Source organism: Bos indicus x Bos taurus, chromosome 12 (assembly GCF_003369695.1).
Source record: "Bos indicus x Bos taurus breed Angus x Brahman F1 hybrid chromosome 12, Bos_hybrid_MaternalHap_v2.0, whole genome shotgun sequence".
Taxonomy (NCBI): domain Eukaryota; kingdom Metazoa; phylum Chordata; class Mammalia; order Artiodactyla; family Bovidae; genus Bos; species Bos indicus x Bos taurus.
In genome coordinates, this window is record NC_040087.1 from 2,238,352 (window position 1) to 2,266,119 (window position 27,768).

Genomic DNA, 27,768 nt, shown 5'->3' on the forward strand with positions numbered 1-27,768 from the left:
GGAAGTGACAAATAGGTTCAAGGGATTAGATCTGATAGAGTGTCTAATGAGCTCTGGACAGAGGTTTGTGATATTGTACAGGAAGCAGTGATCAAGACAATCTCGAAGAAAAAGAAATGCAAAAAGGCAAAATGGTTGTCTGAGTAGGCCTTACAAATAGCTGGGAATAAAAGCGAACCAAAAAGCAAAGGAGAAAAGGAACGATACACCCATTTGAAGCATGCGTCTGGGAGGAAGCATGCAGCCACCCTGACTAGTGTTTTCTAATGAGCACAGCTGACAGAGCGAGCCTTTAGCAGGTATTCTACCACACGACCCTTGTCAGCGTCCTGTTTTGCTTTCTCAAAACGGTCTCTTATCTTCTCTCATACCTGCAGCTCTGCACCCTGACTTTTAGCTGATTGTATTGCTGCTTCTGTCACTGAGACTGTCGATGTAATCAGAATAGAACTGCCCTACCTTACTTCCTAATCAGCAGATCTGACAATCTACCTCAGTGTGTTCCCTTTGGTTTTGCTTTTTGCTCTTTTTAGAGTGCAGTTTCCTTGCTACTGCGTAAGGTCAATCCTTCCTCTTGTAGGTAGGTCACATCTTGAAAAACCTTCTTAAGGATTTTGGTTGTTATTGTTTACTTTTTTGTCTTCCTGCATCAGTACCTATCCTTTGCATCTACCAGTTTCTTCCTGTCTGCTTGGGTTATTCCCATCAGTATGCAAACAGGATGTGGTTTTCCCCTCATCCCCGGTATCACGCCACAGGGGTTCCCTTCTAGCTAGTTTTCCTGATTCTTTGCTCTCATTTACAGAATCTTCTCAGAAAAGTTTCCCATTCTTCTTGCTTTGTCCCTTGAACTTCTGATCTGGCTTATCTCTAGTCCACCACCGAAGCTGCTCTTATCAAGGTGATAGTTATCAGTAGGTGGTGACACCATTCACTTAGTTGTTGACACCTATAGCTTTCTCATCATCTTTGTGTTTTCATTCTTTCACACCTCACCCCTCCCATTCAGACTGCCTGTAATTCTAATCTGATCTTCCTTCCTACTGAGCAAATCTATGCCTTCCATCACTGGCACTGGATACTAGGCTGCTTTCAACTCTTGACCAGAGGATGGAAAAGACAGATTCTAATTCGTTTCCTTGTTTCATGTTTTGCCTCTGTGTTGCCACACTGTAGCTAGAATAATCTTCTAAAAATGTTTATTACGTCTCACAATTTCTATTCCTGGTACTCTCAAATGTTTTTCCGTCTATTCTGAATAAAACCTAAAGTCTCTACCATGGTTTATAAGACTGTCTGGGACCAGGAAGCTTTCTTAAGAGGCCAGATCTGAAACAGTTCAGGCTTGCGTGTTATGTATGGTCTCCAGTGGCTTCTGCTGCTGCTCTTCTTCTGTCTTATCTTCCTCTTCCTCTTCTGTATTGCAAGCTTTTAGAAACGTGAAAACCATTCTTCGTTGAAATCATATGGAAACATTTGGCTGTGGGCTGTGTTTTGTCAATCCCGTGCCTGTTTTATCTGTCCCTGTCATCTATAAGTCTTTGCCACCCTGACTGGGATTCAGATGAGTTTCCTTGCTGTCCTTTAGATATGCCAAGTTCCCTCCTGCCTTAGTGCTTTAATTTGCTCTTCTGTTTGCTTGAAGGACCCTTCTCCCAGAATGCCTGTGCTCCTTTCCTTTCTTCATTTTGCTCTCTTCTCAGATTTTCTTTTCTTCTTCTTTTAAAAAAAATATTTATTTAGTTATTTGGCTGCATTGAATCTCAGCTGTGGCACTTTGGATTTTTGTTGCACCACTAGGTTTCTCTAGTTGCGGCATACAGGCTTCGTTGCTCTGTGGCATGTGGAATCTTAGTTCTCTGACCAGGGATTGAATCCGTGTCCCCTGAGTTGCAAGGTAGACTCTTAACCACTGGACTACCAAGGGAGTCCCTAGGTTTTATTTTCTTAGAAAGAAAAAAATGTCATTTGCTCAGACCTATGATTCTTAAATAGCTGTTTCCCCTACTACTCATTCTTTTTCTTCTGTCTTCCCCATTTAGGTAGTTAGCACTACATTTGGCTCATGCCTAGTATCTAGGAGTCATTGTTGACTTTTATTTCACCACTGTATCCACATGATACAAACAATGTCTGGTACATAGTAGGTACTCAATATATCGTTTAAGTAATAAATAGTAGTTAAAGTTAGTTTTTAAAAAGATTTATTTGGCTTTATTCATTAATTCAGCATCCCATCTAATAAATAGAAAAGCACTCCGAGGAACTGTACAAAATGGAAGGTGTTTACAGAAGAAAGGAGTGGTGTGTAGGGAAGTTTTCAGCAAAAGAAAGAACTTTTTCAGTCCCAGTCATCTCTTCTTTTCAGGGGAAAGGGGACAGAAGCGGGTCTTCTGTCTTCTAGCCTCACTAGAAGCACTAGCCTCACTAGTGCTTATCAGGAAATTTCAGATTTGCCTGTTTATAGGTCACATCCCTGGAAAGATTGAAACTGCAATCAAGTCTTGGTTTGCTGTCCTGGGGGCAGAGACTCCATTTTGGGTCTGTTTCTTCTCCTGTTTTTTTTAAAAAAAACCAGCAATGGTTTATGTTCTGCTAGTATCATCACTATCTGAGTATCAGAAGGGCCATCTTATACTTTCTTGATAGTCCTAAAACTTCACATTGATGTCTATTAGAAAAAAAAAGCACCTCTGCTTCAAAGATATTAAAATATAGGGGAAAGTGCTCATGCTAGATTTGATGAAATAGGATCCATGCTGTATTACCTTAGACTTAAGGCTCAACTTCCTGCTCTTGAAAATGGAAACAATGCAGCCTATCACCTAAGACTTCTGAGGTGTAAGAAATAATGTCTACAAACTGCCTGGTGTAATACTGGTGTATTATATATAATACTAGTGCATCACTTGGGGTCCAGCCAGGCAAAGAAGAACCTCTCCAAGTATGTAAAGCACAGAATTTAATGCTGGGTTTTGGTGACACTGTGACAGAGGTGATGAAAGGACTGGGAAACCCAAGAGAGGACAATGAGACAACCTAGAGGTTAGCAGAAACAAGGAGCTGCCCACACTCCTAATCTGGAGGGACAGATGGAGGAGGTGACGTTAATGGAGCCTGGGGAAGCAGCATCCTGTGGGAGCTGGAACCGTGCAGCATATCCTATAGGAGCTGGGGTTGCAGGGGAGCCTGTGTGCTTCTGGAGACGTGCCAGAGCTCACACAGGACAGGGAAAGAGAAAGCACCCAGCTTTTCCCTCCCTTCTACCTCCAGTCTCCTGCCTTTGACTCCCGTTGGCCAAACCCACACCTGAAGGCAGATGCTCTGGAAGCCTGGGAAGCTGTGTCGTGCAGGGACAGGACAGAGCAGAGCAGAGGGCAGGGATGGGATCTGCAAAAGGGAGAGCGGATGTTCCACAGAATTAGGGCGAATGGGCTTGTATGCGCATCCTAGTTGCAGTTGTGTCTGAGTCTTTGCAGCCCCCTGGACTGCAGCCCACCAGGCTCCTCTGTCCATGCGATTCTCCAGGCAGGAATACTGCAGTGGGCTGCTGTTTCCTTCTTGGTAAAACAGGTTTGGGAAAACCTTTATTCTGATCTGATACAGTGGCATTCTGAGATAGATTTCCAACCTCAGGCATGTTCTCCTTTGAAATCTCATGAGAGCTTCTACGCAGACAGATGCCATTCTGCGTCACTGAGCTCACAGCTCGGCCAGAGTGGAGTTGCAGTGTGGCAGAGTCAGGACGACCGGATTCTGCTCTGGGTTCTCCAGGGCTTCTGAGTGAGCTTTGTAGAGGGCCACAGTCTGCACTCACGCTCGAAAAACGGAAATCATAGCTCTCAGGCGGCTTTCTCTCGCCTGTAACACACTCCACTTGGCTCTTCATCTTTGCAACCCCCTGTCTAGAAGTCTCTACAGTGTTTTTTAAAGAAAGGAGGGAATAGTCTAAGAAAATAGATGACGTACCCAAGGTCACAGAATTGGCAAATCTTAAGGAATTCAGTCTCCCCTCTTCCCACGCCAAGGCCGCTGGTTCTTTTTTTTGCCTGGGGCATCTTCTGGTCCAGGAAGGCTTGTGCAGAGAAAGGCAGGAGTGACACCCACTAAAACCCTGTGGCACCTGGTGGTGTGCTGCGTGCAGTGTGCTGATTGGCGTGGCAGCAGAGGGTGACCTGCTGGGCTTGGCTGGCGTAGGACGCACCCACCCTGGGGAGCTCAGGGTCGTCTCCTGCTGGCTGGTGTCCGGTGCCTCGGTGCCTGGGGGCAGTTGGAAGCCCCTAAAGTCCGTCTAGTCAAGGCTATGGTTTTCCCAGTGGTCATATATGGATGTGAGAGTTGGACTGTGAAGAAAGCTGAGCTCCGAAAAATTGATGCTTTTGAACTGTGGTGTTGGAGAAGACTCTTGAGAGTTCCTTGGACTGCAAGGAGATCCAGCCAGTCCATTCTGAAGGAGATCAGCCCTGGGTGTTCTTTGGAAGGAATGATGCTAAAGCTGGAAACCCCAGTACTTTGTCCACCTCATGCGAAGAGTTGACTCATTGGAAAAGACTCTGATGCTGGGAGGGATTGACTGGGGGCAGGAGGAAAAGTGGACGACAGAGGATGAGATGGCTGGATGGCATCACCGACATGATGGATGTGAGTTTGAGTGAACTCCGGGAGATGGTGATGGACAGGGAGGCCTGGCGTGCTGTGATTCATGGGGTTGCAAAGAGTCGGACACAACTGAGTGACTGACCTGAACTGAACTGAAAGGTAGTTTAGTGCAGAGTGGTGAGTGTTTTGAAAAAGAAATCCATAGATAAGGGCAAGGGCTCAGTTTGCGTGGCTTAGAGAAGCCGGGTCCTGGTACGGTAGTTTCCGCGAGGTGCGACTGATGCCGGGGGAGCCCGTGCAGGCGCGCAGTGTGGTGTCGAGGTGAGCGCGCTGAGGCAGGGAGTGCCTTACGACAGTGCGGAAGCAGAGGGTTCAGACTGGACAGACTGGATGTGGTTCAAATAGAGAATTCTCTTTTGCCAGTAAGTTTATTCTCTTTTGCCCAGCGTCTGTTGGAAAAGCCTGTGTACTGCTCCGTTTCAGACGCTGTCTGTAACCCCTCGTTCTCTACCCAGGCGCACTGGTGATAGTGAACAGCTCTGCTTTCTTGTCTTCAGTCACCGTGGCCCCAGAGGAAACACTGACAGGTTGCTCTTGGTCTTTCCTATAAAGGGAAACATACACTGTGTTCTATTTGTTTGTTTGTTTGTTTGACTTCTTTAACTCAGCATCGTTTTTGTGTTCATCTATCTTGTTGCATTATGTAGTGAACTTTTTTTTTTACTGTTTCATAGTATTCCAGTGTATGGGCTTCCCAGGTGGCTCTGTACCCACAGAAAATCTGCCTCAGTGCAGGAGATGCAGGCGATGCGGGTTCAATCCCGGGGTCAAGAAGATTCCCTGGAGGAGGGCATAGCAACCCACTCCAGTATTTTTGCCTGGAGAATCCCATGCACAGAGGACCCGGGTGGGATACAGTCCGTGGGGTCGCAGAGTCCGATACTGAGCATGCTTGCACACACTCCACTGTATGGCTATACAACACCTTGCTGATGAGTATTTGCATTGTTCCCAGTCTTTGGCTTTTGTGAATAAAGCTGTTCTGAATGTCACAGGGAATTTTTTCCTCTCCTGCTTAATACCTCACTGTCTACTTGCTGAGTCAGTATGTATTTAACTTTAAAAGAAATCTCTAACTGTTTTGTAAAGTGCTGGTGCCATTTCACGTCCCCACTAGTTGTGTGGAAGCATTCCAGGTGCTTCACACCCTCACCATTCTAGGAGGGGTGTAGGATTATTTTGCTTCTTGTTTTGTTTTGCAATTCCGATTACAAATGATCCTGAATACTATTTCTTGTGCTTATTGCCCATTCATATATCGTCTCTTGTGAAGTCTTTTATTCATGTTTTTAATTGGACTGCTTTTCTTATTACTGTTGAGTTGTAGGAGTTTATTAAATGGTCTGAATAGAAATCTTTTATGAGATATATTTATATTAGGAGATGAAGTCTCCTGTGGACCCTAGATATTCCTGTATATTCTTTCTGGTTATGCCAGCAGTGCAAGGCCTGAGGATTGTTTATCCAGATCATTTTTCAGGATTGTGTTTACAGTGAATCAACCTTAGAGATCACCTTAGAGAGGATTTCCCTTGTGGCTCATCTGGTAAAGAATCTGCCTGCAATGTGGGAGACCTGGGTTTGATCTCTGGGTTGGGAGGATACCCTGGAGAAGGGAAAGTCTACCCACTTCAGTATTCTGGCCTGGAGAATTCCATGGACTGTATAATCCACTGGGTCTCAAAGAGTCGGCCTGAGCAACTTTCACTTTTACAACCTTAGAGATGAAGTTATATCTCTGTGGATAATTAATGGGCTTGTTACTGTTCACTGTAGAAGTGGTGATTACCCTAAGCTCAGGGTTCTTCTCTTGTGATATTGAATACGATCCCTTGCATGTGTAGACATCCATCATCAGCGATCTCTGCATCATCTGTTTGGGACTTTGTTTGGGTTGGGGAACCAACATGTGTGATAGAGTCCTTTTGTCACTAACTCAGAAGTCTTAAGTTTTCTCTCAGTACTCATGAAGCAGTAACAGGCTAATTTAGCTCGTATATAGAGTAGAATATTAGACTCTGCATAGTTCTTGCCATGTATTGCAGTGTTTTCTCAATCTGTGGCTTACATTTCCTTTTAATGAAACTGTCTTAATAAAAGAGTCTTTTGAGAAGTGGAAGATTTACATTTTGATGAAATCCAATTTTATAGTTAGTGCCTTTTGTATGCTAAGGAATCTTTGCTTTCCCCAGGATAGTGAAGGTTTTCACTATGTTTTCTTCTAGATATTTTTTAATTTTAGCTTTTTTAGGCTCACATTCTTTCATATGGATGTTCGGTTATTCCAGCACCAATTATTGAAAAGATTGTTAATACCCGATTGAATTGCATTGAGATCTTTGTGAGAATCATTCATTACATAGATTCAAGTATATTTCTATACTTCGTTCTGTTAATTCTATTTTGATTACTGTAGCATTTCAGTAAATCTTGAAATCAGATGAAATGTCCCCAACTTTATTTTTTTCAAAATTACTCTGTTGTAGGTTCCCTGCATGTCCATATTAATTTTAGAAACTGCTTCTCAATTTCTTCAAAAAAGCTTGCTGGGATGTTGATGGTTATTATATTGACTTTGTAGATTATTTTTCAAAAGCTGTTTTTCTTAATGGATTTCTGGAGATTGAGTCATCTGATCCATGAACATGGTATAACATTTTCATTTATTTAGGTCATCTTGTCTCCACAGTGTTATAGTTTTTAATGTATAGATAGTTCTCTTCTTCTGTTAAAATTTTTCTTAATGATTTTGTATTTTTTGATGTTATTAGAAATGGTTTATTTAAAAGTTTTGTTTTCCAATTGCTGATAGTATTTAGAAATAAGAATTATTTTTCTATGTTGAGTTTTGTTCTATGACTTTGGTAAATTCCTGTAGATAATCATCTTGTTTGCTTATAGACAGGTCTACTCTTCCTTTCTAATCTGTGTGTGTGCTGTTGTTATTATTGACCTTGCTATGTTCCTGAATAGAATGATGGGAGCCGACATTGCTTCTCATATTCCCAGTTTTAGGGGCAGCCAACATGTTGATTTGGCTAACAGGAAATTATAGTAGTTGGAAGACTTTATGAATGGAGACATTCTGTTCATTGAGTGCCCTATTCTGTGTCCCTAAAGCAAATTAAAGCATTGTTAAGGTTTTTGGATGCCTGTGCTCATCTCTCTAGGAACTTTGTTGTGAGGATCCCATAGAATGTGAATTCAGCTAGCTCTCATTTCATGGATTGGCATCATTTGGTTCAATTTAATTTACTTATAACTGTAGCCAGAGGGAGCTGCTGCTAAGTCGCTTCAGTCGCGTCCGACTCTGTGCGACCCCATAGATGGCAGCCCACCAGGCTCCCCTGTCCCTGGGATTCTCCAGGCAAGAACACTGGAGTGGGTTGCCATTTCCTTCTCCAGTGCATGAAAGTGAAAAGTGAAAGTGAAGTCGCTTAGTCGTGTCCGACTCTTTGTGACCCCATGGACTGCAGCCTACCAGGCTCCTCTGTCCATGGGATTTTCCAGGCAAGAGTACTGGAGTGGGGTGCCATTGCTTTCTCCAGCCAGAGGGAGGGAGAGTAGAAATTCTAATGTTTTTATAAGTCTTTATATTTTTAAGTCTTTATATTTTATATATTTTATAACAGAAGTCCAAGGTAATATTGAAAGGTTACAAGTTTAAATATATCAGAATAAGCACATAATTTACATATATTAAGTAGCTCTCAGAAGAAACTGTTCAGGGACTTAAAAGTGGCTGTCTTTGTGAGATAGGATTAAGAGGTGGGCAGGTGGCTTTTTACTTATTTTAAAAAATACCTTTATATCACTTTTAATCCAAATGCACTTATTGCTGTTATTCTTATATTTTAGAAGTATTTTCTTTAAATACTGGAGTTTACCTAAGTATTGTTGAAGGAAACCATTCATCTATTCAGTCTTGGTTTATTTTGATTCTACCAAAGTTGTAATTCTTTTCAATAATAAATTCAGAAAGGACTACAAAAGATTATCTAGTTTAACCTCTGTTGATATATATTTGGATAAAATTATTGGCCTGGCAGCCTACATCAGAACCTTGAAAAAATTTACGATACAATCAAACTAAATGCTCATTAATAATGGTGTAAATTAGGTAAGTGGTAGTATGTTAATCATGGAAAAAGGCATGGCAGTCCACTCCAGTATTCTTGCCTGGAGAATCCCCATGGACAGAGGAGCCTGGCAGATGACAGTCCGTGGGGTCACAAAGAGTAGGATGCAACTGAGCAGCTAAGCACAGCACACAGCACAGCGTGTTAATAACAGTCTGTAGGCAGAAAGAAAATAATTTTCTTTGGGAATTAAGTGTTAATACTGGACTATGTTCTTTAAATATTACTCACTGATAAAATATCATATATTTTTATAAGTATGAAAGTTTATATATTATATATAATGTAGGAGAAAAAATACTTAAGACATAGAAATATCAAACTAATAGTTATTTTTAGACACTTTTTCTTTGTTTTTCTGTTTTCCAAATTTTCTGTGTTGAATAAGAAGCAGATTCATAATTTAAAGCAAAGAGATGGATAAATGATATACTGGTACAAGTTGAATATATTCTCTTTTTAATGAGAGATAGCATAGTCACTAATTTAAAAATCTGATATTTTCAGTTTTCTCACCATTTCATTTTTATTTTATCATTTGTTCTTTGAGATTTTGCCCTGAAATTTTCTTTAGTAAATTAGGACTTGCTGACTATGAAAATCACCTGTTTACCAGGGCTAATTTGTTTTGCTTTATGGGAATGTTTCCTTGTGCAACAGTGTAGCCAAAAAATGAAAAAGAAATGGGAAAAATACATCTAATTTCCTACCATCCCAACGAATCTACTTTTGGACATGTACAGATCCTTTCCTTCCCCTTGGATTTATAATCTGTAATTTAAATAGAATTCTGAAGTTTATTGTTGGTTGGACATCCTCATGTTTAGACGTCCATCTGTTAGATGGACATTCTCATGTGGTCCATCTGGACCATACACGTACACCTGTTCAACAGGTCTTTCTGCTTCTGATGCTTCGGATCTCAGAGTGGAAGTCCAAGTTCTTTGGTGGCCTATAAGGCCTACAGTCCTCTCCATCACAGATCTCTTTCCAGACTTCTACAAGGTTCAAGCTCTCACATCCTTCAGACTTTGATTCTAACATTCAAGTTTGAGTCCTTAAGAGTCTTCTCTGGGAGACTTCTTTGACCACCCTGTTTGAAATTCACCCCACTTCCTATGCTGCTTATTCCTCCTATTACTTTTTTTTTCCTCTGTAGCACTTAACACTATCTACATTTGGATGTATTATAATTACTTTTCAGTTACTGTCTGTCTTTCTTTACCCTTCCCTGTGGAGAGTAAAGTTCTGTGCAGGTAGCGATTTTTGTCTCTTGTTCACTGGTCTTTTTTCAGCACTTAGGACATTGACTGGCACTTACTAGGGAATTAACGTGTGTTGAATAATGAGTGAACACCAGCTCTTCTCATCTGAGTTTCATACTGCTGCTGGTGTGATGAGCTGTTTGTGGAGTCGTGCTCTACTGCTCTACGACCTGGCCTCTCATTTTCAATTGTATGTGCTTTCGTATATTTTTTGGGGGTGTGCTCATGTGTTATATTTTTGTCTGAAAGGTATTCTTGACTAAGTTTTTGCCTCCTTAACTCTTCTTTACTTTTCCCTTTGCTTCTTCCCTTTTCTCTCTGCCAAGTTGGCTCTTCTTCCTTTGAGCCTTTGGTGTCATGTTAGAGAAATTAGGAGCTTCCCTTGTGGCTCAGATGGTAAAGAATCTGCCTGCAATGCAGGAGATCCAGGTTTGATTCCTGGGTCAGGAAGAATCCCCTGGAGAAGGGAATGGCTACTCAGTCCAGTGTTCTTGCCTGGAGATTTCCATGGACAGAGGAGACTGGTGGGAGGAGTCCATGGGGTTGCAGAGTTAGACGTGAATTAGCACTAGAGGAATTAGACTGCACTGAAAAGTACTGTTTTTTTTTTTGCTTGGGTTTCTCCTTCCAGACTTAGGTATTGATAATCTCTGTGTCTGTAATGCCTTGAACTAGGTGCTTAATGATTTACAACTTTTTCTGTATTGCTTAGAATATTTATTTTAATGGAGTTATTCTTATATTGAGGTTTGGTTTTATTTTGCATGTTCCTAAAACACATTGGTATATTTTTGGATATTTCCTTCGTTTTCTGTGATAGTCTGGATTTGACAAGGCCATTATTTTATAATTTGAAAACCTGTTGATGATATGTTGCTATGTTTCATGGATACCATGGATTATGAATTTATAGATTTATGGGCAGAAGTAAGGAAATCATTCTCTCGAAATATTGCTGTTAATGTGAAAGGTGCGATTAATGCAGTTGTAACTATTTTAATAATCTTCACACAGCATGAATTCAGTTTTTTTAACTTATTTTTCAGGGAAGTCTTAAGAGTAATCGACAGATCTCACCTCAGGAATTCATCTATGAACTGAAGATGGGGTCTGCGGATGAGAGACTCTTCACGTACCTGGAGTCCCTCCGCGTGTCTTTGACAAGTAATCCTGTGAGGTAATTTGTCTATCTGAACATGAGGGCATGTTACTGAATTAAACAGATGCTATGATTTGTCACTTTTATACTTCATGGTGCCTGTGAATAAATAGCTGGTCTATCTCAACAATTTTTCAAGGCAACAATTGAATACATAATATTTATATGCGTGTGGAAATATAGTCTCAATATACTTATTGTGTTTATTACTGAGTAATATATAGCTTTAAAAAAATCATGCCTTTTTTCCCTTAGAATTTTAAAAAACTTAAGCTATTTTTCAAAAGAGAATTAATCATGATCAGAAACTATTGATTTAATGTGGTTGAGTTTCACTCTGAATTTTGGCATTGTGTATATACTGGCTCATTCCTGTTTGACATAGCAAGAAATGCCAATAACTGGTTTTTTTCTTTTATTGGAAGGGGTATCTTTATAGGAGCCCATAGGTTAGTGTTGTGAAGTTTAGCAAATAAATATATAGGATGCCTGGCAAAATCTGGATTTTAGACATACTTACACTAAGAAATTATTTGTTATTTTCAGAAATCCAGATTTCACTAGGTGCCCTGTATCTAGCCATACTACAGTAGGTTCCTTGATAAACCAGTTTTTAGACTTTTTAGCCCAGCATAGTCTTGAAAAATTTTAAATAGGGGTTGTTATAAAATGAGCAGTCATAGAATTTCCAAGCTGTAAGAGTTGAAGGTAGGTTAGTTTTGATTTCTTATTTGTATAATAAATGAATGCTTATTTCTATGTAAATATATATATATATATAAAAATATATTCTAGTCTTCTCTCTATATGCATATATATGTGTATGTGTGTATAAAATGTAGATAAAGGGCCAGAGGGCCAGAATGACAAACTATATTTGGAGGTTAATGATATGTAAAATAATTTTTTTGATATTCTGATATTCTGGATATTTCTTAATTTTGGCTACAGTAAGATAAAAATCCTTGACAGTATAATTTTTAAAATAAAAAGACCCTACCTGCTGAGAGACATGAGAGTGAGGTTTAACTAAGGAGTATGAAGAGTGAGCAAAGAATCTCTATTATTTCAACTTTATCTTTATTTTTCCATATTTTACCATTTTAGTCTATTCTCTAGGGTATAAGGAGAAGGAAATGGCAACCCACTCCAGTACTCTTGCCTGGGGAGTCCTGTGGACAGAGGAGCCTGGGGGGCTGCCCTCTATGGGGTCACACAGGGTCGGACATGACTGAAGCGACTTAGCAGCAGCAGCAGCAGCTAGGGTGTAAATTAATGGTGGGCGTGAGACCAGGGACTTCATGTCTTAATATTTATTTGACAGGTGTAGTCATATATGAAGAGTTCTGGTTTCCAGTTTAATCTGTACTGTTAAATGTTTTCATTTAAAAAATGTTGATGAGCACCTGCTGTTTTCTAAGTACCATCTTAGATGTGTGGCTTGAATAAACAGCAGAGTAGGTCCAGGCCCTGTTCCTGTAGAGTTTAAATGTAGGAAAAGGATATGTTGGGGTCAACTGAGGAACTATACTCATTTTCAGTTTATCTCCAGCCACCTGACACTGGAGATAATCACAGAATTTCAATGTAATTAGAAGTAGACTCTGCCATTACCTCATCTTCTTATTTTGAGTATTTGAACATGTTAGAGAAAAAAGCTGTGAGAGGACTGTCTGTGTGAATTCAAGCATATTACAATGGATTTAGTATTTCCTGTGATTCTACCTAAAGGTACTGGGAGATGATGCTGTATGTTTCATTTGAATCTTGTTTCAAAAATAAAAGTTTGTGGAATTATTTCCTTGAGACTGGCCAGTTCTAGAATATATTATCAGGAAGTCACAAGTATTTGTTTCCTATGAAATAGTATTTTTGACTGGAAAGAATAGAAAACCATATTATTAGGGAAATGTTTCTGAAATCATGGTGCTTCATGTAGAAGGAAACTGAGGTACTCAGGAACATTTCTGTGCCCAGTGCTCCAATGAGAGGAGAAACTGAGCTGAACATGTGCAATGTGAATCTGTGTCTCTGATCAAATCTTTGGACTTTGCAGTTATGATGCAGTTAGCCGATAAAATCAATTTTTCATATTTTCTTTTTAATACATTATGTGATTAAATTTCAAGAGAGAAGGAATTCTAACTTTTTGTAAGCTTTTGAGATTATTATTAGATCTGTAGTATTACTGAGAAAATCAGAGTTAAATTTTTTAATGTCTGTGAATACAGTTGAAAAGTAAAGTAAGCAAGTGAACTGATTAATAATGGTTTTGGATCAAGATTTATTTAAATCAAAAATCAAGGAAAAATTAGGAGCAAACCCCCCGCCCCACCCTGGCGCCCCATCCCTGATATGCAATATTTTAGAGCCATTCATCAACCTCTGAAACTCTGCCTAGTGATTATGAAATATGTTATCCTTTGACTATCTGGATAGGGAATTAAGTGTAAACTAGTGTTTAAAATACCAAATTATTTGCTTTGTTTTATGAAGAGTTGATTTGAAGATCACATAGTTCTTCTGTTTGAAGTTTTATTGATTATTCAACATTCTTAAGTACAATTTTGAGCTTAAAGACAGTTCCTTTGTAACGTTTTAGTTGATGTCCACTAAAAGATGAGTCAACAACTATCTTTACACTTTCAAATATATGGATGTAAAGATGTAAAAAGTAGATACTAGTATCATTATGATTGATGTGCATTTTAGTCCGTACTCATCTTTGCAAGTAGCAAATTATAGAATGCATCTTCATTTGCCCAGTTTGACGTGGCTGTCAAGAAAAAGACTTCTGTCTCAGGAACAGCAGTCTTCTTGGATCTTTGTGTTTTGTGACTTTTAGGCATTAGTTTCTTTTATTCACAGTTAATGTGTACATTTTGAAGTTTACTGTTACTATTTTACAAGATACCATTTGGTTAGAAGATTTGTAACAAGATTTTGGAACTAGGTTTGATTAAGTTAATAACTGAAACTTTGAGAAAATCACTTTAGGAAAATTTTTCATAAGATGTAAGTTGGTAGCTCAGCTGGTAAAGAATCTGCCAGCAATGAGGGAGACCTGGTTTGATCCCTGGGTTGGGAAGATCCCCTGGAGGAGGGCATGGCAACCCACTCCAGTGTTCTTGCCTGGAGAATCCCATGGACAGAGGAGTCTGGCGGGCTGCAGTCCATGGGGTTGCAAAGAGTCAGATGACTGAGTAAGCACATGTTTACTGAAAAGCAGGTAAGCAGTCTGTGTGTGTCATTATTCCATTTAATCAGTATGTTTGGAATGTAGGTTTTCTGCATTTCTGGGCTTGAAAACACAAAACTGGTAGGAGAACTTACTTTTGGAATTGCTGAATGTTTTGTGCCGTGCGCCGCATGTGTGAGAACAGAGATGGAAGAGCTTGTGGTGAGTGATGAGATCACTATATTCCTTCTTGTCAGCCTGATCTGAAGAAAAGAAGTCAAGACCCAAATTTGAAGTTACTGATAGCTTGACTTATTATAAAAATTATTTGTATAAAATGTTTAACATTAGAAAGGCTACAGTGACACAAATACCCACTTTTCACTGATGAGGCTACTGATGAGGCTAACCTGCAGAATGTTGCCTATGACTTTGAAGCTTCCATGCCCCCCTCCTCAATTCAGATCACTTGAATTTTGGATTTATCATTTCTTTCTTTGCATTGTAGATAATCATGTATGTATCCCTGATATTCTTCTTGGTTTTTAGATCTTTTGATCTAAAATGATCTAAAATTAAGTACTTAAATGGCATCATCTTCTGTGTTTTCTTTGAAGACTTTCATTTTCCTCTCAGTTTTTATGTATTTATAGCTGTTGTGTACAGCTACTCACATTTCATAACAAGCATTTTTCATACCTTTTTCTTATATTTTAAATGCTATCAGTTCAGTTCAGTTGCTCTATCGTGTCTGACTCTTTGTGACCCTGTGGACCACAGCACACCAGGCCTCCCTGTCCATTGCCAACTCCCAGAGTCTACCCAAACCCATGTCCATTGAGTCGGTGATGCCATCCAATCGTCTCATCCTCGGTCATCCCCTTCTCCCACCTTCAGTCTTTCCCACCTTCAGGGCCTTTTCCAATGACTCAGCTCTTCGCGTCAGGTGGCCAAAGTATTGGAGTTTCAGTCCTTCCAATGAACACGCAGGACTGCTCTCCTTTAGGATGGATTGGTTGGATCTCCTTCAGACCAGGTCTTCCCAACACCACAGTTCAAAAGCATCAATTCTTTGGTGCTCAGCTTTCTTTATAGTCCAACTCTCACATCCATACATAACTGCTGGAAAAACCATAGCTTTAATTAGATGGACCTTTGTTGGCAAAGTAATGTCTCTGCTTTTTAATATGCTGTCTAGGTTGGTCATAAGTTTTCTTCCAAAGAGCAAGCATCTTTTATTTCATGGCTGCAGCCAGCATCTGCATTGATTTTGGAGCCTCCCCAAATAAAGTCTGTCACTGTTTCTAGTGTTTCCCCATCTATTTGCCATGAAGTGTTGGGACCAGATGCCTTGACCTTAGTTTTCTGAATGTTGAGCTTTAAGCCAACTTTTTCACTCTCCTCTTTCACTTTCAGCAAGAGGCTCTCTAGTTCTTCACTTTATGCTATAAGGGTGGTATCATCGGCATATCTGAGGTTATTGACATTTTTCTCCCAGCAATCTTAATTCCAGCTTGTGCTTCATCCAGCCCAGTTTTTCTCATGATGTACTCTGCATATAAATTAAATAAGCAGGGTGACAATATACAGCCTTGACAATACTCCTTTCCGGATTTGGAACCAGCCTGTTCTAGTCTGTTAGAACCAGTCCAGTTCTAACTGTTGGTTCTTGACCTGCATGCACATTTCTGAGGAGACAGATCAGGTGGTCTGGTAGTCCCATCTCTTGAAGAATTTTCCACAGTATGTTGTGATCCACACAGTCAAAGGCGTTGGCATAGTCAGTAAAGCAGAAGTAGATGTTTTTCTGGAACTCTGTTGCTTTTTTGATGATCCAGTGGATGCTGGCAATTTCATCTTTGATTCGTCTGCCTTTTCTAAATCCAGCTTGAACTTCTGGAAGTTCATGGTTCACATTGTTGAAGCCTGGCTTGGAGAACTTTGAACATTACTTTACGAGTGTGAGATGAGTGCAATTGTGCAGTAGTTTGAGCATTCTCTGGCATTGCCTTTCTTTGGGATTGGAATGAAAACTGACCTTTCCCAGTCCTGTGGCCATTGCTGAATTTTCCTAGTTTGCTGGCATTGAGTGCAGCACTTTCACAGCATTATCTTTTAGGATTTGAAACAGCTCAACTAGAATTTCATATCCACTAGCTTTGTTTGTAATGATGCTTCCTAAGGCCCACTTGGCTTCTCATTCCAGGATTTCCGGCTCTAGGTGAGTGATCACACCATGATTATCTGGGTCATAAAGATCTTTTTTGTATAGTTCTTCTGTGTATTCTTGCCACCTCTTCTTAATATCTTCTGCTTCTGTCAGGTCCATACCATTTCTGTCCTTTATCGAGCCCATCTTTGCATGGAAAGTTCCCTTGGTATCTCTGATTTCCTTGAAGAAATCTCTGGTCTTCCCCAGTCTGTTGTTTTCCTGTGTTTCTTTCACTGATAGCTGAGGAAGGCTTTCTTATCTCTCCTTGCTGTTCTTTGGAACTCTGATTTCAAATGGGTATAATCTTTCCTTTACTATTCCTATTTAAAGCATTCCTTTAAGTAGTATATGAATACTTTTTAAAAAAAAATCTTGTCTGATAATCCTGTGTTGACTTTGTAATTCATATCAGTTTAGAAATATATTGGAATTTATATGATGTTTCCCTTCAGAATTTCAGCTTATGCTGCTTTTTCCGTGGTCCTCTTCTTCCTCCTTCTGTTCGTAATTCCCCTATTCTTCTCTGTATTTTTTTTCTTCTTCTTGCTCAGATTCTTTTAATAGATTTAAAATTTCTCGTTTTATTTTTCTTCTTTTACTAATTTGGAAGACTTTCTTTTTGATCTTAAATAGAAGAGAAGTTTAACATCCACATACTTAGAAAGGAAACTGCTTGCATGTACTTTAAGGAACAGAAGAAAGCAATATCTTTTCTTCTGAACCTAAAATACATCAACACCAATCATCTTCTCTTAATTTGTATGCTAGTTCTGTGTGATGTTTTAATTTTTTCTTTTTTCATATTGTAAATTAGCTGTCTTTTCTACTGAGATACTTCCCAGGTGATGCTACTGGTAAAGAACCTGCCTGCCAGTGCAAGAGACACGGGTTCGATCCCTGCTTCTGGAACATCCCCTGGATGAGGGCATGGCAACCCACTCCAGTATTCTTGCCTGGAGAATCCTACAGGCAGAGGAGCCTAGCGGGATACAGTCCGAGGGATCCCACAGAGTTGTACACAACTGAAGAGATGTAGCATGCACACACGCACCACTAATATATGCTGCAGATAAATATTTATATGTGTTTATATACACATACTTATTATTTGGTTTTGGTTCATCATTCTTTTTTTCTAACTTTATTTTTGTTTCAAATATATCATTATATTTCCCTAGTGAGAGTACTTCAGTGGTAAAGCTCTCTTTTGTTTGAAAGTGAATTTCTTTGCCTTTACTTGTTTGAACAATAGTTTTCCTAAGGGCATGAAATTATTTGATCTTTTCTTAGTCAATTGAGGATATTGATACCGTTTTTCTTCTTTGTTACATTGCTTTTTTGAGAGGCAGGTTCTTTCTCTAAAACTCGTTCTGTTCTAGGTAATCTGCCTTTTCTCTCTGGCTTTATTATATCTTGTTTTTGATGTTCTCTAGTTTGTCCTGTGTGTCAAGGTGGATTTTTTTCTTCTTTATTTTTACTAGGGATTTTTTTGGGTTTCCTGGGTTGAATGGTGTCTTTAATAAATTCTGTGAAAATATCAGTCATTGACTCTTTGAGTATTGACTGCCCTCCCCATTTTGTATGTTTTCTACGTTCTTACTCCATGTAGTGTTATTTCCTAACCTCTTTGAAGTTTTGTCTGTTTGTTTCTCTGTACTGTTAATATATTCTAGTTTCCTAATTATTTTCTTTTCCATTGTCTAATCTGCTGTTTAATTTGTATGTTGTATATTAAATTTCCACTCCATTATAATTTCATCCCTAGACGCTTGCTCCTTGGAAGAAAAGCAATGACCAACCTAGACAGCATATTAAAAAGCAGAGACTTCACTTGGCCAACAAAGGTCCGTCTAGTCAAAGCTATGGTTTTTCCAGTAGTCATCTATGGATGTGAGAGTTAGACTGTAAAGAAAGCTAAGTGCCGAAGAATTGTTGCTTTTGAACTGTGATGTTGGAGAAGACTCTTGAGAATCCTTTGGACTGCAAGGAGATCCAACCAGTCCTTTCTAAAGGAGATCAGTCCTGAATATTCACTGGAAGGACTGATACTGAAGCTAAAATGCCTAATACTTTGGCCACCTGATGCGAATAACTGACTCATTGGAAAAGACCCTGATGCTGGGAAAGATTGAAGGAGGGTGGAAAAGGTGACGACAGAGGATGAGATAGATGGTTGGATGGCCTCTCCGACTCAATGGACATGAGTTTGAGTGAACTCTGGGAGTTGGTGATGGACAGGGAGGCCTGGCATGCTGCAGTCCATGGGGGTCACAAAGAATCGGACATGACTGCGCAGCTGAACTGAACTGTAAACTGTATCTTTATTCATAATTTTTGCTTTGTTACTTTTGTCCTATTTATTATTTCTCTAAATATATTACATATTTTATATTCTTTGACTGTAATTCCAGCAAATAAAGGTTTCCTAGGCCTACTCCTGGAGGTTTTTTTTTTCCTGCTTTACTTGTTTCTCGATTGTCTGTGTGTTTTTAAGTTTAGAATGTGTCCTCCTAGTCCTTGGAGCTTCTTCTTTGAGATTTATTTTGAAGATATTTTGAATTAATCTAAATGATTAGTCTAATGAAATTTTTGTTTTTCTATTACTGAGTGCATAGTGACCGAGGGCTGCCTTAAAATAAATTGATTTCTTTTTCCCTCCACATACATATGCAAGGTTGGGTTATGAATTATCAGAAGACATTTGCCTTGATGTCCCTCTTTATTGGATTGTCTATTGCTGGTCTCTTTCCTACTGAAGGTGTGGCCTTCTGAGAGCCTTGTGTGTCTCAGGCTTGATGGTGGCTTGAGGCTGTAATTCTTGTCTCATTCGCTCTGCTCAGCTCCCACAAAGGAGATGTTGGGTTTCCAGGGCTTTATGTTGGCCCCAGAGCAAATGAAGTTTGAGGCAGGCTTTCCTGTCAAAATTTTTTTCATTCTCTCAGGTCCTGCATTTACTTTAGTCCTTTTTTAGTATCTTTCTTTTGTTTGGCCTCTCAAGAACCTTCTTTATGACTCATCCCTAAATCCCACAAAAAAGAGACCTTTTACCATTTATTCAATTTCCTGTAATGCAGCTGCTGTCCTCTTTGACATGTGCAAAATACTGGGTTTTACGGCAATACTAATTACACTTCATTTTTACTTTTGTTTTCTGAACTATGTTAAAAAAAATAGATACAGAAAAAGAGCAAGGAACAAAATCAGCTGTACTGCTGGAAAATAGAGTGAAAAACAAAACTGGGACTTGAAGGTGAAATGTACTTCTTAACTTCTTTCCACTGAATCATTTACCGTGTTGCCGTAGCTAGAAAGACCAGAAAGCTGCCGGCCAGAGTCCTGTGCGTGTGTGTTTTGTGTACTTCATCAGGTTGATAAATCAGTTCTTCTTGGGGAATATTCTAATAAGGAGATGAAAGGAGTGGCCAGAAGTAAGCCTTAATGTTGTTTTCTGGGAAATATAGAAGAAGACCTCTCCCCCTGTAGAAGTGAGGGAGGGTGGATAATATTCTTATTAATAACATGCTCTAGTTTGTTTTCATTCTCATGATGTTTCAGAATTTTAAATTAAAGACGTGAAATATAAAGTTTCTTAAGAAAAAAACCAGCCTTAGAAAAATCAGCAATATGTGCAGATTTACAGTGATAGTCACAGTGATAATTTCTGAAATGGGCAAGAGAAGTAAACGTTTTCCTTGGAGATGTACATTCTTGTAGTCTTCCTGTCTTGCCTTTTCCTGCTTTTTCTCTCTTTCTCTTCCATAGTTACGTCAGGAAGATATGCAATGCAGGTGACTCTGTGTTTTCTTTCCTATGCTGTTCACTACAGTAGCTATCTTATGGCTATTTAAAATTTAATGAAAAAAGGCAACATTTCAAGTGCTCAGGAGGCACATGTGGCTAATGACTCCCATGTTGGACAACACGTATGTACTGCTTCTGTTGTATTTTACTAGATAGTGCTGCTTAAATGCTTTGGTTTTTCTGAGTTTTTGTATATATACATAAAGATATCAAACATTTCTTTGATATGTTTATTACATGGTTGCTATGTTCTCAAAGTTATGTTCAGGACTGTGAAAATACATAAGGAATTAAAGTCTGAAAGATTAAAGGGTATTTTTTAAAACCTCCAAGGATGAATGAATATTCATGTAAAGAGAATCAAAGAGTGATATAAGGCAGCGGTCTTCAACGTTTTTGGCACCAGGGACTGGTCATGGAAGACAGTTTTTCCACGGATGGAGGGAAGGCAGTGGTTTGGGGATGATTCATGATTCACATGATTACATGTGTTGTGCAGTTTATTTCTATTATTATTATATTGTGGTATGTAGTGAGAAGATTAAACAGCTCACTGTAATACAGAGTCAGTGGGAGCCCTGAGCTCAGGTGGTAACTCGAGCCCTGGGGAGTGGCTGTAAAGACAGATGAAGCCTTGCTGGCTCTCCCACTGCTTACCTTCTGCTGGTGCTGGCTGGGGACCCTGACCTAAGGGAGGCTGCCTACACAGGGACTGCTGCCTTAGCAGTATATGGCTAAGGGAGTGGGCTTCATAGCAATGTCCAGAGCCAGAAAGGAAGGGAGAGGCTGGGGTGACAGGCCGTGCTGTAGCTGTGGTCTGTGGTAGCTTTACTGGGGCTGCCTGTAGTCAGGATGAGGGAATCACCAATACGGCACATCCTGGAAGTCATGGAAACATCCTCTTTGGTAGGTTGAACATATTAGTGAGGTGCATGTTTCTTTTAAACGGAATTTTCCTCACAGATGTGCATACTTTTACCTCTTAGAAGCAATTTTTCCAGGTTGTTTTCCAATAAGAAGTCAAAGTGAAAGGTAGGATGTTACTATTCTTTACCTCTTTAGGTACTGCCATATATGTTAGGATATGTCTTTTATTATTTATGTGTAAGTGATCATTCAGGATTCATAACTTTTATGATAATATTGCTTATTAAAGAAATATTTGTTGAAAATGACCTCTAATTTTAGGCCATTTTGCTGTTCTTTCTGAAGTGGTTGAAATGAATGAAATATTAATGAAAAATGCCCTGGAAGAAAATAGCTATTAATGTTTTCAGGTGCATACTAACTTGATATTTTTGAAGGGCAAGCTATTACTTCCCAGTGCATTCACAGCCCGTCCAAAGCTGGTGTCATTTTTCTGAGAGCCTCTCTGGAAGACTCAGTGTTCCCCCGTGGTTGGGAGACTTTCTCCTTTGTGTATTGTCATTCATACTGTAGCTTGATTTTGGCTTATTGATATATTAAAATGTATTATAATTATTTGGTTGTGAAGTTAACTTTGCCTGTACTTAAAGCTTTGACTTTGAAGGCAAGGTTAACAATAAAAGTAGAGTACGTTGAAAATAGAGTAATTGCTTTTAACAGAGAAATACATATTTTCTGCACAAGGTGAATAGAGCATATATAGCTCAATTTATACATGAGCTGAAAAGTCCTAGAATTATAAAGTGCTGCCAATGTATTTTAAAATATGTCTCCCAGTCTTTTTAAAATAAAATATAAATTGCTGTTTGAATTGCCAAGATTAATTTAAAAAATCCTATTCAAATATTAAGTCAGTTACAGTATAACATAGAGTCTCAAATTTTGCTTTTAAAATAGAGTAATTTGATATTTAGGCATAAAAGGAATAATGTATGAATGAAAACTAATTATTTGTAAAATCAGGTTGCTCTTTGCTAAGTCACTTCAGTCGTGTCTGACTCTGTGCGACCCCATAGACAGCAGCCCACCAGGCTTCCTGTCCCTGGGATTCTCCAGGCAAGAACACTGGAGTGGGTTGCCATTTCTTTCTCCAATGCATGAAAGTGAAAAGTGAAAGTGAAGTTGCTCAGTCCTGTCCGACTCTTCACGACCCCATGGACTGCAGCCCACCAGGCTCCTCCATCCATGGGATTTTCCAGGCAAGAGTACTGGAGTGGGGTGCCATTGCCTTCTCCAGGTTACTGTTTAGAAGACTACAAAAAGTTCTATGCCATAACAATTTGGGAAAAATACTGCTATTAATCTGAAACAATTTCTCATGTATCTAGAGACAAAATATAAGAAAATTACTTCTTTCCAATGATAACTGTCTCCATTTTCAGAGAATGTAAACCTTCTGTCTCAAATCTGTAACAGCTATCAGTATGATGTTATTTACTGAATACTTTGGTTTCTTTGGTAAAGATAAATATTTTTAGTGGGAAATTATTGTATTGTAGGCACTAAAGCTTCTAGTTACTTAGTATCCTACATACAAGAAAATTAAATAGTTTAGTTCTGAGACTAATTTTTTGGCCTTGTTACTATGTGTTAAAATATATTGCTGTGTGCATTAAGTAAAGGATTTAAAGTATGATGATCCTTGTGTTGGTATTCCCTGACATATCTGTACATAAAGAAATATGTAATTGTACATAAAGAAAGGCAAGAGAAAGAAGTTTCAATTTTCATGATTCAGAAAACCATATAGAGTAAATGCAGTTTTATATTGCTGCATATTTCTAGTTTTTTTATTACAAAGGGTAATGTACATCAGAAAGAAACAGGTATACTTTTCATATGTTAAACATCCTTTGTGTGTTAAAATTTATAAAAGAAAATTATAAAATTATAAAGATGTATAATTACAAAAGAAAAATATTTTGTTAAAATTTAGAAAAGAAACATTGAATTTTGATTAATTTAAATTTAAATATCCACTTGTTACTTGTGGTTACCCTGTTGGACAGCACTCTTGTAGAGATCCGAAACTCATATAATTTTACTGTTGCACTTGTTTTGAGCCTTTGCACTCTTACGTGTAGATATGGCTGCTCCCTTTATCATGCTGTGAAATTCCGAGGTGGGGGGTAAACTGTTCCACTGTTGTAGAGCCTTAATATGGGGCTCAGAAGAGAAGATCAGAGGCAGGTTAAATAAACTTGCATAGTAATGAAAGAATAGGGAAATTCAAGCGTGAAAGGAAGTGACATGAGCCTGGCTTGCTCGTTCTTCAGGATCGAGGGCAGGTATTTGCGTGTTTCTGTGGACCTTCCTGTCACAAAGCTAGAAGAGTTGCAGGTGCTTCTCCTGGTTCTCACACTGCTGAGAGTCCGTCTGGAGAGGAATGTCTTAACAAACATTAAAGAGTAAATGGTACCATCAGGTGTGATCTCAGTAAGTTCTTAGGTATGTGGTATGGATAACATGCCCCTAGAGTACAGCAGAGGGTGTATTAATCTACCTGGGTGAGGTCCCACAGTACCAAGAGGCATACTGGGGAAGGATGTAGAGAATAGAAGTTAATGAAACAAAAGAGGTCATCAGTCCAGAAAAAATAAGGGACCCACAGTGAAACTTTTAGGTGGAAGCTGGTCAGACTCTATAGTCTGTGATGCCATCCAACCATCTCATCTGTCATCCCCTTCGCCTCCTGCCTTCAACCTTTCTCAGCATCAGGGTCTTTTCCAATGAGTTGACTCTTCATGTTAGGTTGCCAAAGTATTGGAGTTTCAGCCTTAGCATTTGTCCTTCCAATGAATGTTCAGGACTGATCTCCTTAAGGATTGACTGGTTTGATCTCCTTGCAGTCCAAGGGACTCTCAGGAGTCTTCTCCAACACCACAGTTCAAAAGCATCAGTTCTTCAGTGCTCAGACTTCTTTATGGTCCAACTCTCACATCTGAACATGACTACTGAAAAAACCATAGCTTTGACTGTACAGACCTTTCTTGGCAACGTGATGTCTCTCCTTTTTAATATGCTGTCTAGGTTTGTCATACCAATCTTCTAAGGAACAAGCATCTTTTAATTTCATGGCTGCAGTCACTGTCTGCAGTGATTTTGCAGCCCAAGAAAATAAAGTCTGTCACTATATCCATTTTTTCCCCATCTATTTGCCATGAAGTAATGGGACTGGATGCCATGATCTTCATGATCATGAGGATGCCATGATGTCCTCTTTCACCTTTATCAAGAAGCTCTTTAGTTCTTCTTCGCTTTCTGCCATTAGGGTGATATCATCTGCATATCTGAGATTGTTGATACTTCTCCTGACAATCTTGATTCCAGCTTATGATTCCTCTAGCCCAGCATTTTGCATGATGTACTCTGCATATAAGTTAAATAAGAAGCATAACAATATACAGCCTTGTCATACTCCTTTCCCAGTTTTGAACCAGTCCCTTGTCTGGGTCTAACTGTTGCTTCTTTGAGCCAATGGAGAAACTTAAATTAGCCAGAGTTCAAACAAGAAGGATGCTACTGGGAGGGATTGGGGGCAGAAGAATAAGGGGATGACAGAGGATGAGACAGCTGGATGGCATCACCGATGGCATCACTGACTCGATGCACATGAGTTTGGGTGAACTCCAGGAGTTGGTGATGGACAGGGAGGCCTGGCGTGCTGCAATTCATGGGGTCACAAAGAGTCGGACACGACTGAGCGACTGAACTAAACTGAACTGAACCAAGAAGGAAACTTGAATTGATCCTTGAAAGATGAGATCATTCCATTTGTTACAGAAGAGGCAATTCTGTAGAGGGGAGCCTTGTGAGTGAAGCTAGGAATGACCTTGATAGAATCAAGGGCAGATTATGAACTTAATAATTAAGTTTATGAATTGATCTGATGTAGTGGAGAAGTATTGAGCAGTAGTGGTGAGTATTTAGAATGGGAGCAAATAATGGAAGGTCTGAAATGTGGTAACAGTTTTTCTTTCCATGTATGTTGGCTGTCAAATTAGTTTGTACTTGAAATGAATAATTTAGTTAATGCTTTCCTAAAGAAAAATATGTTTGATACTAAGAAATTTACTTACTAACACTTAAACTATCTGATAGTTTTAAACTATTTCATTTTCTGCAGTCTGTTTCTTTTAATGGTTGACAAGTTTTGAATGGAGCGCATAGTGGTATGTGTGTATGTGTTCAGTCGCTCAGTCACGTGCAACTCTTTGTGACCCCCTGAGCTGTAGCCCACCAGTTACTCTGTCCATAGGATTTTCCAGGGAAGACTACTAGAGTGGGTTGCCATTTCCTACTCCAAGGGATCTTCCTGATCCAGAGATGGAAGTGTCTTTTATGTCTCCTGCATTAGCGGGTGGATTCTTTGTCACTGCACCACCTGGGAAGCTCACCCAATGGTATATATTATTTTAAATCCATAGTTCTCTTCCTGCAGTTTCATCTAAAGATAAAGAACTCATGTTTCTTGTATAAGGTGGTTCATTTTTTCATCATTGCAGTTAGTCTGCTTTTCTTTTAAGTTTATCTGTAATACTTTCTCTGAGCATTTTATCCCCTTTAATATATTGTAGCTAAAATAACTATGAGAATGGGTTATTCACTTTGTTTCTTCATTATCTCATCTAATATTAGAGGGGGGTGAATAGTTTTAAGTACATAATTTCTTTAAAAGTTAATTCCTAGAAAATATGCATATTAATTGTTTGTATTTTGAAGTTTGGTATGTTTTACAGTCAGAGCATTATTTAGTTCCTGAATTCCCTGTCTGCCTGTATAATATAGTGTAGATTTTGTGGATAGACTATTGAATGGGATGTGGGTGTGTTTGTTTTGCCCTGCTGGGCATGTTAATTGCCTTGTACTCTCCCCTAGAACTCTTCATCTTAAGTGTTAATATTTAGTCACCTTGCTAAGAGTGGGTGAGAATGAAAGCTTAAAATAAGCTATAATTATATTCAGCATTGGTGATATAGTGCTCTGACAGAGGAATATAAATTGGATCTGGATATTATAAGTATTAAAACTGACCTTCTAAGTTTAAGATCTGAAATTTGTTTCTTTGTTACATGTGGCCAGTAATATATTTTTTCCTCTTTCAAGAACTCCTTATATTGATTTTTAGCAAAATAATTTTGTATTTCCCTAGGCATTAGTGGAAAATTATTATTTTTGGTAAGTAAAACATAGTGTCTTACAGCAAAAAGTATAAATTCTTGCCTGGAAAATAAACAGTACACGAAAGCAAAATGAAAGAGAAATGAACAGCATCACCTGTGTGCAAAGACACTGTAACTGCTGGGTGGAAGTGGGGGTGGATAAGGAAGCGCCCTTGTTTAGTGCCGTGGGGCTCATTTAAAAGTGTTGGTAAAGTAGGGAACCATAAACTGAACGATTCATGTATACCCTTAGTGGGGTTTTTTTTGATTCACAACATCAGCCTGCATTTTGCTCCTGGACATGAGGCGTGGAGCCCAGAGCTCTTCTTGCGGGGACACGGGCTGCCTGCCCGAGCCACAGCTGTGTCGTTGTCCTCGTGGCGGTGTTGTCTGTGGAGCAGAACTGTGAGGGCTCTGCAGAGCAACCTGAGTATACAGTCCTTACTCTTAAAGAAAACTTCTCTTTGATCTCTCCCAGTAAGTTTACACTTGTGTCTACACCTACTTCTATGGCACTTTTTAAATGTCATCTTTTAAAAAGTGTTTGCAAAGCATTAGACTTAGTTTTCATAGAAACAGCAACTCTTCCCAATGATTTGTTGTCTGTGTAATTTAGATTATATAATAAGAAGTGCAGCTTGCAAAAATGGGTTTGGAAACAAATCCAACTGATTCTTAGTGGGAGCAGAAGTGTGTGGATGTAGGGAGTGTTCATTTTGCCATGGATGTTAGCCTGTATTTCAGACATGAAGAGGAAGCCAGTAGGTAAGTAAGTGAGCTGATTGGGTAGGAGATAATTAACAATGTGTTTGTGTGGCTCTGCATACATGACTCATTTCCAAAATATGAACAAGAACATGTACTTTTGAAAAAAAAAAGTAGAAAATATCATATTACCATATGGTAAAATACCATATTACCATATCTACTTTTTAAACTTCACATATGTTAGCATATTTCCATAGCAAGTTTGTAGGCATAAAAGTTTCTTTGATTAAGGATTTTTTCCTAGCCCATGCCATGTTCAGTAGTTATCTTACCTGCTGCTTTAGCATCCTTTTTTTTATGTTTGTCCTAAAGCTTATTTTAATTGTTTTTCCTTCAAATTTCTGCCATCAAATCTTTGTCCCCTATTATGTTTATTTTGTCTACTCTTATCACCCTTTTTCTTTTTTAATTCTTCTGCAATCACTGTTTTACTGTTCAGAGTTATTTATAAACTGATCTTGAATTGAGCTTTTTAATGGTTCTTTTCGGTTTTTATTT

The 27,768-nt window shown here is 39.0% G+C and overlaps 1 protein-coding gene across 1 annotated transcript in view; it reads left to right on the forward strand.

Moving 5' to 3' along the window:
• The window catches only part of DIAPH3 (diaphanous related formin 3), a 563,088-nt gene that overhangs the window by 121,841 nt on the left and 413,479 nt on the right, over window positions 1–27,768 (forward strand). Inside the window, exon 5 of the mRNA XM_027557103.1 lies at window positions 11,110–11,240. Coding sequence (XP_027412904.1) covers window positions 11,110–11,240 — 131 coding nt within the window. The remainder of the gene's footprint in view (window positions 1–11,109; window positions 11,241–27,768) is intronic.